The sequence below is a fragment of the Scyliorhinus torazame genome, chromosome 5, assembly GCF_047496885.1.
Source record: "Scyliorhinus torazame isolate Kashiwa2021f chromosome 5, sScyTor2.1, whole genome shotgun sequence".
NCBI lineage: Eukaryota > Metazoa > Chordata > Chondrichthyes > Carcharhiniformes > Scyliorhinidae > Scyliorhinus > Scyliorhinus torazame.
In genome coordinates this window covers 212,109,408-212,123,063 of record NC_092711.1, presented here as the reverse complement: position 1 = coordinate 212,123,063, position 13,656 = coordinate 212,109,408, and the positions used below count along the sequence as shown (strand labels likewise).

At 50.8% G+C, this 13,656-nt stretch overlaps 1 protein-coding gene across 4 annotated transcripts in view; it reads left to right on the top strand.

Moving 5' to 3' along the window:
• Window positions 1–13,656, top strand: part of LOC140420927 (sodium- and chloride-dependent neutral and basic amino acid transporter B(0+)-like) — a 149,126-nt gene that overhangs the window by 46,689 nt on the left and 88,781 nt on the right. For all 4 annotated transcript variants that reach the window (XM_072505086.1, XM_072505085.1, XM_072505088.1 and 1 more), the window contains 3 exons: window positions 3,832–3,964; window positions 5,169–5,309; window positions 10,435–10,663. In XM_072505086.1, coding sequence (XP_072361187.1) covers window positions 3,832–3,964; window positions 5,169–5,309; window positions 10,435–10,663 — 503 coding nt within the window. The remainder of the gene's footprint in view (window positions 1–3,831; window positions 3,965–5,168; window positions 5,310–10,434; window positions 10,664–13,656) is intronic.

The window sequence follows — 13,656 nt, the reverse complement described above, 5'->3', positions numbered from 1 at the left end:
CCATATTTCCCTTCCCCCAGATCCCCTTCCCCCATATCCCCCTTCCCCTATCCCCATTTCTCCATATCCCTTCCCCGATATCCCCCTTACCCCATACCCCCCTTCCCCCATATCCCCCTTCCACCATATCCCCCCTTCCCCATATCCTCCTATATCCCCCCTTCCCCGATATCCCCCTTCCCCATATGTCCCTTCCCCATATCCCCTTCCCCCTATCCCCCCATATCCCCCCTTCCCCATATCCCCCTTCCCCTATCCCCCTTTCCCCATATCCCCCCATATTCCCCTTTCCCTATATCCCCTTCCCCCATATCCCCCCATAGGGGATATGGGGGATATGGGGGAAGGGGGGATATGGGTGAGGGGGTATATGGGTAGATATGGGGGAAGGGGATATGGGGAAGGGGGTATATGGGGGAAGGGGGGAAATGAGGCTATGGGGGAAGGGGAGATATGGGGGAAGGGGAAAGGGGGGCAGGCAGTGGGGGGTCTCACTTGGCGCTGCGCGGCGGGTGTCCATTCTGCCGGGTCATCGGGGGGGGGCCGTCATTTGTGCAGTGACGGGTGACGCCGTCGCGAATGGCGCTACGCCGCTAGTAGCCCATTCCCGGCCGGAGAATGCGCGACGTTTCAGGGGGCCCAACGCCGGAGTGATTCACGACATTTCTGGCACCGGGTTCGGGCCATCACGCCGATTCACGGAGAATCCTGCTCCCTTTTAATGCAAAGATCAGGTTTAAATTCACTATTGAGAGCAGTTACCACTTTGAAAATCCCAAATGAACATTCATGAGCTTGCAGAGATTCATACACATCCTGCTATGATTTCAGCTTCTCCAAAACTAAAATGAAACCAAACCCACCCTGCAGCAAAAAGCCTAATGCGAAAGTAAAAAGCTGAGACAGCCCAGCTCCACCAACTCTCTGACATCACTGCAGTAATAAACACCATTTCTTAAAGGTACTCTCACTACAGATATTTGTATACACACCCATTTATAAACACCCATTTCTTAAAGGTGCTCCCACATGACACTTTTCAGTGTTATTCTCAACACCGTGTACTGGAGTCGGAGATTTTTCTGTACTGGCCTCCAGCGAGCTCTTGTCTTGCATTTTCTCCTGTTGTGCCCCCTGTGATTGTAGCATAACATGTAGCGTCCTCAGAATATCTCCTGGGTGTGATCTCATCTGCACCAGTAGCATTCTTCATAGCTCCTAGTCTGCGGACCAAATTTCCGATATCTCTGCACTCTCTTTTGCTCTGAGCCTCTTTACTCCATGAACTTTGCGCCATCATCTCTGGCACCACAACTGCCAGGGGCTTCCCGCCAAACCTAGTAGATCACGTCTGCTTGCACGCTTTGCAACTGCATCGCCCCTCTTCGGCATTTTTCATAGCCTGGGTGACCTCTAATGCCTTCTTTAAGGACATCTCTATCCCTGATAGCAATTCTTTTTGTGTAGCCATATCGTTAACACCACAGACCAGCCTGTCTTTCAACGTGTCATTGAGTGCAGACCTGAACTTGCATTGTTCAGCTGTTTGTTTTAGGCGTAACACAAACACCGCAATATTCTCCCCTGTGGCCCTTGTTGTTGAATTGAATTTGTAACAGTGCATTATTATCGAGAGCTCCGGGTGGCAATGTGCCTTAACTAACTCCACCAGCTCCTCAAATGTTTTGGAGTCTGAGACATCTAAAGATGTCAGACTCTGAATCAGATTGTAAGTGGGAGCCCCTCAGGCCATCAGTAGGATTAACCTCCGTTTTTCCTCCAAGGTACAGTGAAAAGTATTTTTCTGCGAGCAGCTCAACCGATCATTAAGTACATGAAAATAAAAGAAAAGAAAAAGAAAATGCATAATAGGGCAACACAAGGTATACAATGTAACTACATAAACACCGGCATCGGGTGAAGCATACAAGGGTGTAGTGGGATGGGGTCAGGTTTGTGTGATGGACTGGGCTGTGTTCATGACTCTCTGAAGTTTCTTGCAGTCCTGGGCCGAGCAGTTGCCATACCAGGCTGTGATGCAGCCCGATAGGATGCTTTCTATAGTGCACCTGTAAAAGTTGGTAAGAGTTTATGTGGACATTCCGAATTTCCTTAGTTTCCTGAGGAAGTATGGGAGCTGTTGTGCTTTCTTGGTGGTAGTGTCGACATAGGTGGACCAGGACAGATTTTTGGTGATGTGTAGCCCTAGGAATTTGAAGCTGCTAACCATCTCCACCTCGGCCCCGTTGATGCTGACAGGGGTGTGTACAGTACTTTGCTTCCTGAAGTCAATGACTAGCTCTTTAGTTTTGCTGGCATGGAGGGAGAGATTGTTGTCGCTGCACCACTCCACTAAGCTCTCTATCTTCCTCCTGTATCCTGACTCGTTGTTATTCGAGATCCAGCCCACTATGGTCGTATCGTCAGCAAACTTGTAGATGGAGTTGGAACCAAATTTTGCCACGCAGTCGTGTGTGTACAGGGAGTATTGTAGGGGGTTAAGTACGCAGCCTTGCGGGGCCCCGGTATTGAGAACTATTGTAGAGGAGGTGTTGTTGTTTATTCTTACTGTTTGTGGTCTGTGGGTCAGAAAGTTGAGGATCCAATTGAGGAGCCAAGTCCTAGGTTTTGGAATTTTGATATGAGCTTGGCTGGGATAATGGTGTTGAAGGTGGAGCTGTAGTCAATAAATAGGAGTCTAATGTAGGAGTCCTTGCTGTCGAGATGCTCTTGGGATATGACCAGGGAGATGGCGTCTGCTATAGACCGGTTGTGGCGGTATGCAAATTGCAGTGGATAAAGGCATTCTGGGAGTATGGAGTTGAAGCACTTCATGACCAGCCTCTTGAAGCACTGAAGTCAGGGCCGCCAGATGGTAGTCATTGAGGCACGTTGCCTGGTTCTTCTGGGCACCTGTATAATGGTGGTCATCTTGAAGCAGGTGGGGACCTCGAAGCGGAGTAGGGACAGGTTAAAGATGTCCGTGAACACATCTGCCAGCTGGTCCGCTCAGGCTCTGAGTGCACGACCAGGGATTCCTTACGGACGCATCACCTTCCGAGGGTTCACTTTCAGGAAGGCCAATCTGACTTCGGAAGCTGTGATGGTGGGTATGGGTGTGCTATGGGCTGCTGGGGAACTCAGCAGCGGATCATTGGTTTCCTGCTTGAACCGAGCATAGAATGCATTGAGTTCATTGGGGAAGGGTGCACTGCTGCTGGAGATACTGCTCGGCTTCACTTTGTAGCCCGTTATGTTGTTTAGGCCTTGCCACAACCTCCGAGAGTCTGTAACGTTAGTCTGTGACTCTAGCTTGGTCTGATAATAATTGATCCACTTTGCCAATGTAATATCCTGAAACACAGGCGACCGCCAGGTAAATTAACAAATGAACGGTTTATTAAAGTAAGAAACGATATACAGAGAGTGAGATAAAAGATACCATTTTCTAATACTCCAAACCCCTAACTAAATCGGAAATCTGTGCTTCACCCCAAGGGTTCGCATGCTCCAGGCCCATTGGTTGATTGGGGGTCACATGGTCCTCTGAGACTCACACCCTTAAAGGTGCCGCTACTACAGTTATCTTTTGCATTGATGTGTGAGGCTCCCCCATCATTGAGGATGATAATATTTTTGAAGCCTTCTCCTCCAGTTAGTTGTTTAATTGTCCAACACCATTCAGGTATGGATGTAACGGGACTGCGGAGCTTAAATACGATCCACTGGTTGTGGAATCACTTACCTACTGCCCTTAAATATTTATTCAAATAGACCGTGTATGTAATGAACATTATCCTCAAATAAAATGTTTGTTGTTATTTTATGTAGTAAAGTGGTTTTACGCCGTACCAGTTCAATGGACGAGACTGGGGAGATCGTCTGGTATTTAGCCCTGTATCTGCTCCTGGCCCGGCTGATAATTGGGGCAGTGTTATCGAAAGGAATCAAATCTTCAGGAAAGGTAAAATTATTGGTGATGAACAGATTTAAAACTAATGATAAAGTATAGATTTCTGCAAGAATAAAACTAGAATTTATAAATAATTAGTGAAGTGGGCAGGTTTATCTCACAGCTGATGGCAGCAGTATCTCTTTGAGGAGTGGGAGATCCATAATTTATGAGCACTTCAGGTGCGGGATTCTCCGAGCCTCCTTGCCGAAATCACGCTCAGCGCGGGGGCGGAGAATAGGTCATTAGACCTGTGATTGGGTGCGACGCATTCCCGCGGACCGGAGAATTGACGGCAGTCACGCGCTCGGTTCCACCCGGCGGGAGCTCGGAATGCCGGTTGCAAACCCAGTCCGCCCTGGTGGGGAGGGTGGGGGAGCCGTCGCCGGGGGGGGGGGGTCCCTCCATGACAGCCAGGGTTCCGATTGGGGGCCACCGATCAGCGGGTCACCTGTGGGGGGCGGGGGGGGGGGCTATATTGTGGGGGCCAGCTTGCTGTCTTGGTCCGCCATGTTGCACGGACCCGCGGCTGGAAGTGCAAGGCCCCGCATCGGCAGCCGGAGCTGCGTGGACTACTCCGGGGCCTTGCAAGCCCCCTTCAAAACAAAGAATCACTCTGGACTTTCTCCAAGAAAGTCCAGAGCGGTTCGCGCCCGTTGTCTCGCGGACGTGGAGCCATAGCACCATTTTCAGAGAATTCCACCCCACGCCTGAGTGAGATCTGAAGGTCTTTCTCCTGGGGTGAAAGAACAGCAGCAATTGCCTCAATTCTCTGAAATGTGCCCGCCATTCTAAGGGCTGCATTCACTGATTCAGGGATTTTGGGTAAATTCCCAATTGATCTGGAAGGCTGACAAGACTGGCTCAGTGATTGAGCAGATTAGGGTCATGGTTTTATTTGCTTGAATTGAGATTCCTCTGGACATTAAGAATGTCAGAAACCCGAGTAGTGAAATACATTCAGCACACTCTTTATACTTAAATCTGTTACTTTTCTGAGACATAAATAAGCTAGATTTATGCGATTTAACTTCTGTTACAATATGTATCTCAGTGTTAATTTTACCTTCTATCTTGCTATTATTCCCCCAATTGTTTTCTGATTCAATCTCTGCTTTGATTACAATCTGACCAGTTTGCCATTCAGTTGGATTCAATGCTGTAAATGTTGTACCAGTAATACAGGGAAATCTAACAAGCTCCTCTCCATGGTCAGGTGGTTTATTTCACTGCGACGTTCCCTTATGTGGTCCTGACCATACTCCTGATCCGAGGCCTTACCCTGGAGGGAGCCTATAAAGGAATTGAATTCTACATTGGAAGCCAGTCAGACTTCTCCAAACTGGCTGATGCTGAGGTAAACACAACAATATAATGGATCGAATTTCAAGTCTATTTTTTAGCCGTTGTGTCTGGTGATGTTTCATTTAGTTAATTTCCTGCATGTTTGATGTACCTTCGTTAAGAGTGCAGCGTTGTCTTTTGGGCTATGTTCAAACATTGGAAAACCTATTTCAATAATTCTGATTACTGTGATATGAGTGTCTGACACATTCAGAGTTAACTTTAGACTAAGTGCAATACCGCCCACACAGTGACGGAAAATGATACATGACCCAGACCCAGGGGTCCATGTGGTTTTGAGCACAAATGGGAAAGACCCAAGCTCCTGGCCTCTGCCATTTACTGTACATGTTTAAATAGTTCTATTTGTTAATAAAGACAGTTAACCGAATGAAGACAGCAAACATATCTTTAAGAGACATCATTCTGTAACCAGCATCCTCCCAGAGTTGTGGTAGCTGAGGATTCAAAAACTTTCAACCTCACTAAAATAACTCGATGATGGAAGACGAAGAAAATATTTAAATGGAAATTTTGCCCTGAGAGAAGTGACGTTGAAGATGCAGAGAAAATTCAAGTGAAAAGGCCTGGAAGCTGAGGGCAGATATTTGTACTTTAGCAGAAGACTCTATTGAATCTCACTTGCAAGTCCAATTTCAGAGCATGGAGTCCTTTCAGCTGAGTTATTTTGTTTTCAAAGTTCCAGGCTGCTCGAGAACCATTTCCCTAATTCAATGTCAAAGGTGCTGTTGAAGAAAAGTCCATCACTAAAACTTAATTCTCCAGTCAGAGCCCCAATGTGTGTCCTCTTTTTAGAGTATCTTCACTTCTGTCTTACCTTTTGGGCAATAGTGGGGAAGTAGGGGAAGGATTGTCAAGCTGATTATCAGCTCATTGAACCACATTGTGAATGCTCCTTCCGTGACGAGCATTCCCATAGTTGGACTTGATCCGGAAACGTCTGGTCCATAATTAGAGGGACTACCATCCCAAAGACAGTCACCTCGGTTGGGCACGTTTGTGAAGAGGCTCCTGGGGCACTATCTGCTGCTTGCCGCACACATGCAGCGGTGCATCATGTGGAGGTGGGAACCCCCGAGAGGGCGGATGGTTGGAGGGCAGCCTGACCCCAGGAACTAGCTGTCGTACAGATGAGTCTTGAACTCCTGGAAAGGGTAGCCCCACCACTGTTGGAGGTGCACGCGTAGAGCCAGGGACTACATGAGGGGCGTCAGCAACTTTCCAGCGCCTGCAGATGCAGTTGGAGGAGTCCAACTGCCTGCGGAAGCAGGAGATGGTGCTGACCATGCGTGTCACCCAGGTCAACACAGCACGGAGGGCTTGAAAAACGAAGGTTTCGACCGTGCGTCAGGATGTCTAAGGCCTGGGGCATTAAGTGTGGAAGGTGGCCAAGGCACAGGGCAGGGTGGCCATGTCATAGGCATCCATGTACCAGGGTCAGATGAACATTGCAGCGGTACTCCGGTCACAGTGGGTCATGGCTACTGACGTCAAGGACATTGGCTGACCTGAATCAGTCACAGAGGGGCCTCTAACAGACCCTGAGTGACGTGGCACCGTCCCTGTCCCTCATAGCCAAGAGCATTGAGACCCTGGCCGAAACAAGAGAGTGCCTCCCATGACTGACAGCACCTATTAGCGGGGGACCCCTTGGAGCTCGCTCCAGCCGCACCCCCATCCCAAGGAGTAGCTCAAGGGCCATCGAGCAACTCGAGGGAGGAGGAGGCGATGGGGCCCATGCCGGTGGCTCCAGCAGGGGAGATGCTGGAACACCTCGGTATCTCTGAATCCCCTCCACCTGTCCCTGGCGCATCCGATGTGCAGCGGACAGAACAGAGTGGCAGCACGCCACCTGTGACACCCCGAAGACTTCTGGGCACAGTTGCTCCTCCTCCTCCTCTTCCAGCATGTCGGCCCTCTGCGGCGCGATGTTGTGAAGGACGCGTCAGGCCACCACAAAGAAGGAGAACCCCCTGGGGCTGCATTGGAGGGACCTTTCAGAGCATTCTAGGCACCTGACCTGCATCTTCAGGATGCCGAAGCACTGCCCGATCACACACCCTGGTCGCGCCATGGGCGTCGTTGTCGCAGTTCTCCGTATCGGTCTGAGGCCTCCGGATAGGTGACATCAGCCATGACCACAGCAGATAACCCCTGTCGCCCAAGAGCCAACCCCTCACTCGGGATGTGTCTTGAAGGTGTTGGGAACTGTCGAGTGCACCAGGATGAAGGTGTTGTGCATGCTGCCAGGTATCGGGCACAGACGTGCATGATGTGCAGCCGGTGATCACACATCAACTGCACGTTCAGCAAGTGGAACCCCTTTTGGTTCATGAAGGTGCTCACAGGTGGCTTTCCCATGATACGCCTCTCTACTTGGGGCATCACAGCGATGGTGAATCCTGCTGCCAGGGCAACCTGGTGGGCTCAGTCCATATTCATAGAGGGCCTCTTTGATGGCACAGATGTACCTGTGCACAGAAGTCTGGAAGATCCCAGACAAGTCCCCACTAAGCGCCTGGAAGGTTCCATGGCAACAGTCACCTTGACAACCACCCCAAAGCCCCCATGGATCCGGGTGCATCATGATGTGGCAAATATGACATACAATCTTCCTGGTCAGCTGGGTGCTTCGGCGACACGCCTGGTGCGGCAGGTCCACGAACGACAGGCGCTGCCGATACACAAGGGGCCTAATGAAATGCCTCAGTCCTACTTCTTCCTCGGCCTGTGGGGCGGACGGGTGTCCATACTCATGGCAGGCCCCCTGCTCCTCTGGGGTAGCTTCCTGTTCTGCAGGGTCCTTCCTGAGCAGCTCCTGCTCGTGCACCCACATTGCATCCGGTAGGGCGAATAAAAATTAACACCAGTTTATAAATTTAACCTTTCAAATATGGGATTCACAAAGAAGTTTTTTATTTAAAAACACAAAAGCATTAACAAAAATGGGACCAAACAGCAGAGCTGGCCATTTTTTAAAGGTTATTTCCTGCGGCAGTCAGGCAGATGACAACCGTTCCTGGTTAGATGCTGAAATTGATTATCTGCAGGGTGAAGGGCAGGCATTTTTTAAATATAAATTTAGCGAACCAATTAATTTTTTCCAGTTAAGGGGCAATGTAGTGTGGCCAACCCACCAAACTTGCACATATTTGCGATGTGGGGTCAAAACCCACGCAGACACGGGGAGAATGTGCAAACACCACATGGACAGTGACCCAGAGCCGGGATCGAACCTGGGACCTCGGCACCGTGAGGCAGCAGTGCGCCACCGTGCTGCCCGGTGAAGGGCAGATATGATTAGGACAGCACGGTAGCACAAGTGATTAGCACTGTGGCTTCACAGCGCCAGGCTCCCAGGTTCGATTCCCCGCTGGGTCACTGTCTGTGCGGAGTCTGCACGTTCTCCCCATGTCTGCGTGGGTTTCCTCCGGGTGCTCCAGTTTCCTCCCACTGTGCAAAGACATGCGGGTTAGGTGGGTTAGCCATGATAAATTGCCCTTATTGATCAAAAAAGATTACGAGGGGTTCATGGGTTACGGGGATAGGGTGGAAGTGAGGGCTTAAGTGGGTCGGTGCAGCCTCGATGGGCCGAATGGCCTCCTTCTGCACTGTATGTTCTATATCTATGTCTATGATGACGTGGTGAGTACTCCAATGCCCAACTCGGTCCAATGCGCCTCACGGTGGCCCCGGTTTTCACTGCAGTCTCTGCCCCCGAATGTCCTCCCCCCTCCCCCACCAGGGGTCCTCGAACCCCGGCACCTGTCCCTGCCAGCAGGCGCAACCCGTGCCAACAGTATGTTATGTGGCCCCTGTCATGCGCCCTCCTGCAGGATGCTCGTTAGGTGGGCTGCATGATGACCCACCAACAAGATAGCGCTTGGGTTTTGCGGGGGAGGGGAGGTGTTGAGCACAGCGAGCCATAACGAGTGTCATGCTTGGTGGCTTGTGTGCGGGCAGGGCCCATGGATGGGGCTGCTCCAAGGGGGTGAATACCCATTGGGACTGTGGCTGTGGTGAGCGTTGGGCCTTTTGTGCAGTGCACCAGCTGTCTGGGGGCAGGATGGATAGGGTCATGGGCACAGTGGGCAGGCAGGGCTTTGTATGGTCAATGGTCCTGCGGGGTGAGCTAGCTGATAATGTCACTGGCGGTGCACCTGCTCTGCAAGGGGCCGTGTGCCAGGGAGGGTGCTGACACCCACAGTACATGCATCCGCTGGTCGGGGTGTGCTCCACTGCCCCCCCCCCCCTGCTGCCTCTGTAGTGGGGCAACGCCTTGGATGGGTGCGCAGAGGTGGGCCATAGGCTACGCTGGGCCATGCCATTGATGGTTCGACCGGGGTCTGTGGGCTCCTAGGGGGTGGTCTTGGGGGAAGAGGGGATGGGTCACCCATATGATCGGTGATGCTCTGCTCTGCAAGACCACGGACTACATTGGACGGTCAGTGGGAGCGCAGCTAGATGGCTGCCTTGCAGGATGAGACAATGGCAGTGCGTGCCTGGACTCCTCGGTTCGGGGGGGGTGGGGGGGGGGATGGAGAGGGACACACTGACCCTATGGCCCATCCCTTGGTCGCCCCTTCCCTCCCCACTCTGGCCCTGGCAGACGCCCCCCACAGCCCGCGGTACAACTGGCAGCCTACGGCTGTGCCTTTGGAAACATGTCTTCCCTCCTCTCTCTCCCTCAGCAGCCACCACACCTGTTTCCCGATTTTAAATACCACAAGTGGACCGCACCATCGTCGCTTCCACCTGGTGGAGGCAGAGCATCGCGGGAGGCCGGAGAATATCAGGCCCGTTCATGATGTGCGAATGGCCATTACTGTACAATTGGCATGTGGAAGGCATTCACCCCACTGTCGAGGCACCGGAGCGTCACGTTCCATTGGGCGCCCGCCACCAACCTCGTTTTCAGCTGTCGTGCGATTCTCTGCCCGATTGCGTTTCACAATTCCAGCGTCGGATATTGGTGATGAAAGAAGTCCAAACATTCACCTTAGGAGTGAACTATGGAGCAAACAAATGTCTCTCATCGTTAATGCTGTTTGACCGACCATGAGTTCACGTACATTATCCCAATTATATCCTGATCAATTCTAATTTTTATTTGCTAGGTGTGGAAAGATGCTGCGACACAAATTTTCTTTTCTATCGCCATATCTATGGGAGGTTTATCAACACTGTCATCCTACAACAAATTCCACAACAACTGTTACCGCGACACCATCACTGTCTGTGTTGTTAACTGTGCTACGAGTGTGTTTGCTGGATTTGTCATCTTCTCCACCCTGGGACACATGGCCCATATACAAAACAAGCCTGTTCCAGAGGTTGTACAGTCAGGTATAGTAGAGCCATCTCTCTGAAATCAATCATTTTGTTAGATATGAGATGACAATTGTTCAGTGCACAGACACAATAATCGATACTTGGATTCACAGCAGTATTACTGGTGGAAAGTGTTTTCAAGTTCTGAAGTGTCACACAGTTTAATGGTGGTTGTATTAAAAGGACTGAACCCCTTATCTGACATCCCAAAATCTGCAAGGACCTGAACACCATGGACTGCCTTGGGAAGCACTATCTCTACCAAGCAATGCTGTCCATTATATCCAGGTCATGGTGCGCTGGTCTCCGGTGCTTTGTACTGTACTGTGGAGGTTCAAGACAGTCCTTATTCTGAAGATGACTATACAGGAATTGCATGAAGTCTCAAAGTAATATTATGTATTTCGTATCTTGTGCAAATGCAAATTACAGACCCAAATACTGAAAATCCCTGGATGGGATTCTCTGTCCCTGGGAAGCCCAGAATGCATTTCCCGATGGGACGGAGAATGGGGCATCCGGGCAATTTTGGGATCTGTGCTGGGCACCGACTCAAACGCCATGCTCCGACCCCTCGCCGGTGATGTGAATGAGTTCAACACCGCACGGCAGGAGGAGCGTGGAAATAAACGCAATTGGGTCATAATGAGCCATTTGCAACTATTTAGCCGGCCCGGTGCCCTCTGCTCCTCCCTCCCATGATTCTCCGGTCCCCGTGACCGGGCATCACTTGGACGCGGTTCACGTGTGGTCTCTATAATTCTGGCCCCCTTGGCCCACCGCGAGGACCACCATGCCAGGGTCACGATGGTAGACCATTGGAGCCTAACCCCACGAACCCCGGACTGCACCCAAACACCAGATTGCCTGGGTGCCCCTCCCACCTCCAAATATGGGGGTGATCTGACCACCCCAGGATCACTGTACTTGGGGACCCCCCCAGAACCCCTGTAACAGGGTCACGCCCCACAGGAATGCGGGAACACCCAGAGACACTTCACCACACAGACCCTCCCCAACACACGACCCCCCCCCAACAAACAGACCCTCCCAAACAACCCCCCACACCACCCCCACACACAGACCCCCCCTCAGAAAAGGGACCCCACTCTGGAAACTAGAGATCAGTCCAGACAGAGCGAGTGGGAAGCATGATAGCTGTAATACTTACCTTACAGCTCCATGTGTTCAATACTCGAAGGGGAGCAGCTGTGCCTGCTCCTGGTTCCCACAGATTCACTGTCTGCAATCCATTGATAGCTTTCCTGTAATGGTCTGTGATCGACAGCTCGTTAACTTTGTTTCATTCATATCCCTTCACGCTTCAGTGGCCTAAGTTATGAAACCCCAATGTTTGTAAGCATCGGCCACATCAAAGAGAGGTAAGTGCAGTGAAATTACATGCTTAAGAGATTCAAATGCACTTAGTGCAACTGACATGTGCATATATTTGCATGGCAAGGAACACTGAATTGAATCCTGCTTTATGACCACGAGGGATCATAAAACGAGTGCAATTCAGCTCCAAGGAGAACATATGGCAGAATTCTCCATTTCTGAAACTAAGGGTGGGATTCTCCATTGGCTGACGCCAAAATTGGGAAACCCGATTGGGTGGAGAGTAGGTTCCAATGCCAAAATCGTGGCGGACGGCGATTTGACGGCAAATCGCAATTCTCTGTCACCTGGACAGCGGTGCCAATGCGGTCTGGAACACACATACAATAAACATCCTTTGCATATCATTCGTGGGCATGACCAGGTGTTCTCTGGGGCCTGCGTGTTCTCCACCCCCGATGCGTCGAGTTCCCGACGGTGTAGCTCACTTGTGCTTTTTAAAAATCGTGAAACCAGCATGGTGGCTGCTGAGGGGGGGCGAGAGAGGGGGTACGGAAAGTGTCCAACACCGCCATAGTTTTCTGGCAGTTGTGCCGCTGGCTGGATGCTTCTAACAGGGCCGGAGGGAGTAACAGGGGCAGGAGGTGGGCTGTGGGGTCAGCACGGAATTCTTTGAAGATGCAACCAGTACAGTTGGCAAGGGGGGGGGGGGGGGGGGGGCAGTCGATGTTGTATATTTGGACTTTCAGAAGGCGTTTGACAAATTCCTGCATAACAGATTATTGTGCAAAATTAAAGCGCATGGGATTGGGGGAATGTATTGAGGTGGATAGAAAACTGATTGGCAGAGAGAAAACAAAGAGTAGGAATTAATGGGTCCTTTTCAAATTGGCGGGCAGTAACTAGTGGGGTGCCACGGGGATCGGTGCTGGGACCCCAGCTATTCACAATATATATTAATGATTTGGATGAGGGAACAAAATGTAACATCTCAAAGTTTGCAGTTGACACCAAGTTAGGTGGGAGGGTGAACTGTGACGAGGATGCAGGGGTGCTACAGCATGATCTGGACAGGTTGGGTGAGTGAGCAAAATCAAGGCAGATGCAGTACATTCTGGATAAGTGTTATTCACTTTGGAAGCAAAAACAGGGAGGCAGATTACTACCTGAATAGTTATAAATTGGGAGAGGGGAGTGTGCAGCGGGACCTGGGTGTCTTTGTGCACCAGTCACTGAAGGTAAGCATGCAGGTGCAGCAGGCGGTAGAGAAGGCCTTCATTGCGAGAGATTTCGAGTATAGAAGCAGGGATGTGTTGCTGCAATTATATAGGGCCTTGGTGAGGCCACACCAAGAATATTGTGTGCAGTTTTGGTCTCCTTTTCTGAGGAAGGATGTTCTTGCTCTCGAGGGAGTGCAGCAAAGGTTTACCAGACGGATTCCAGGGATGGTAGGACTGTCATATGAGGAGTGATTGACTCGGTTAGGATTGTTCTCGCTGGAGCTCAGAAGAATGAGGGAGGATCTCATAGAGATGAAAAAGTTTTTACTGGACTAAACAGGGTAGATGCAGGGACAATGTTATCAATGATGGGTGTGTCCAGAACCAGGGGACACAGCCTGAGGATTCAGGGTAAATCATTTCGGACAGAGATGAGGAGACATTTCTTCA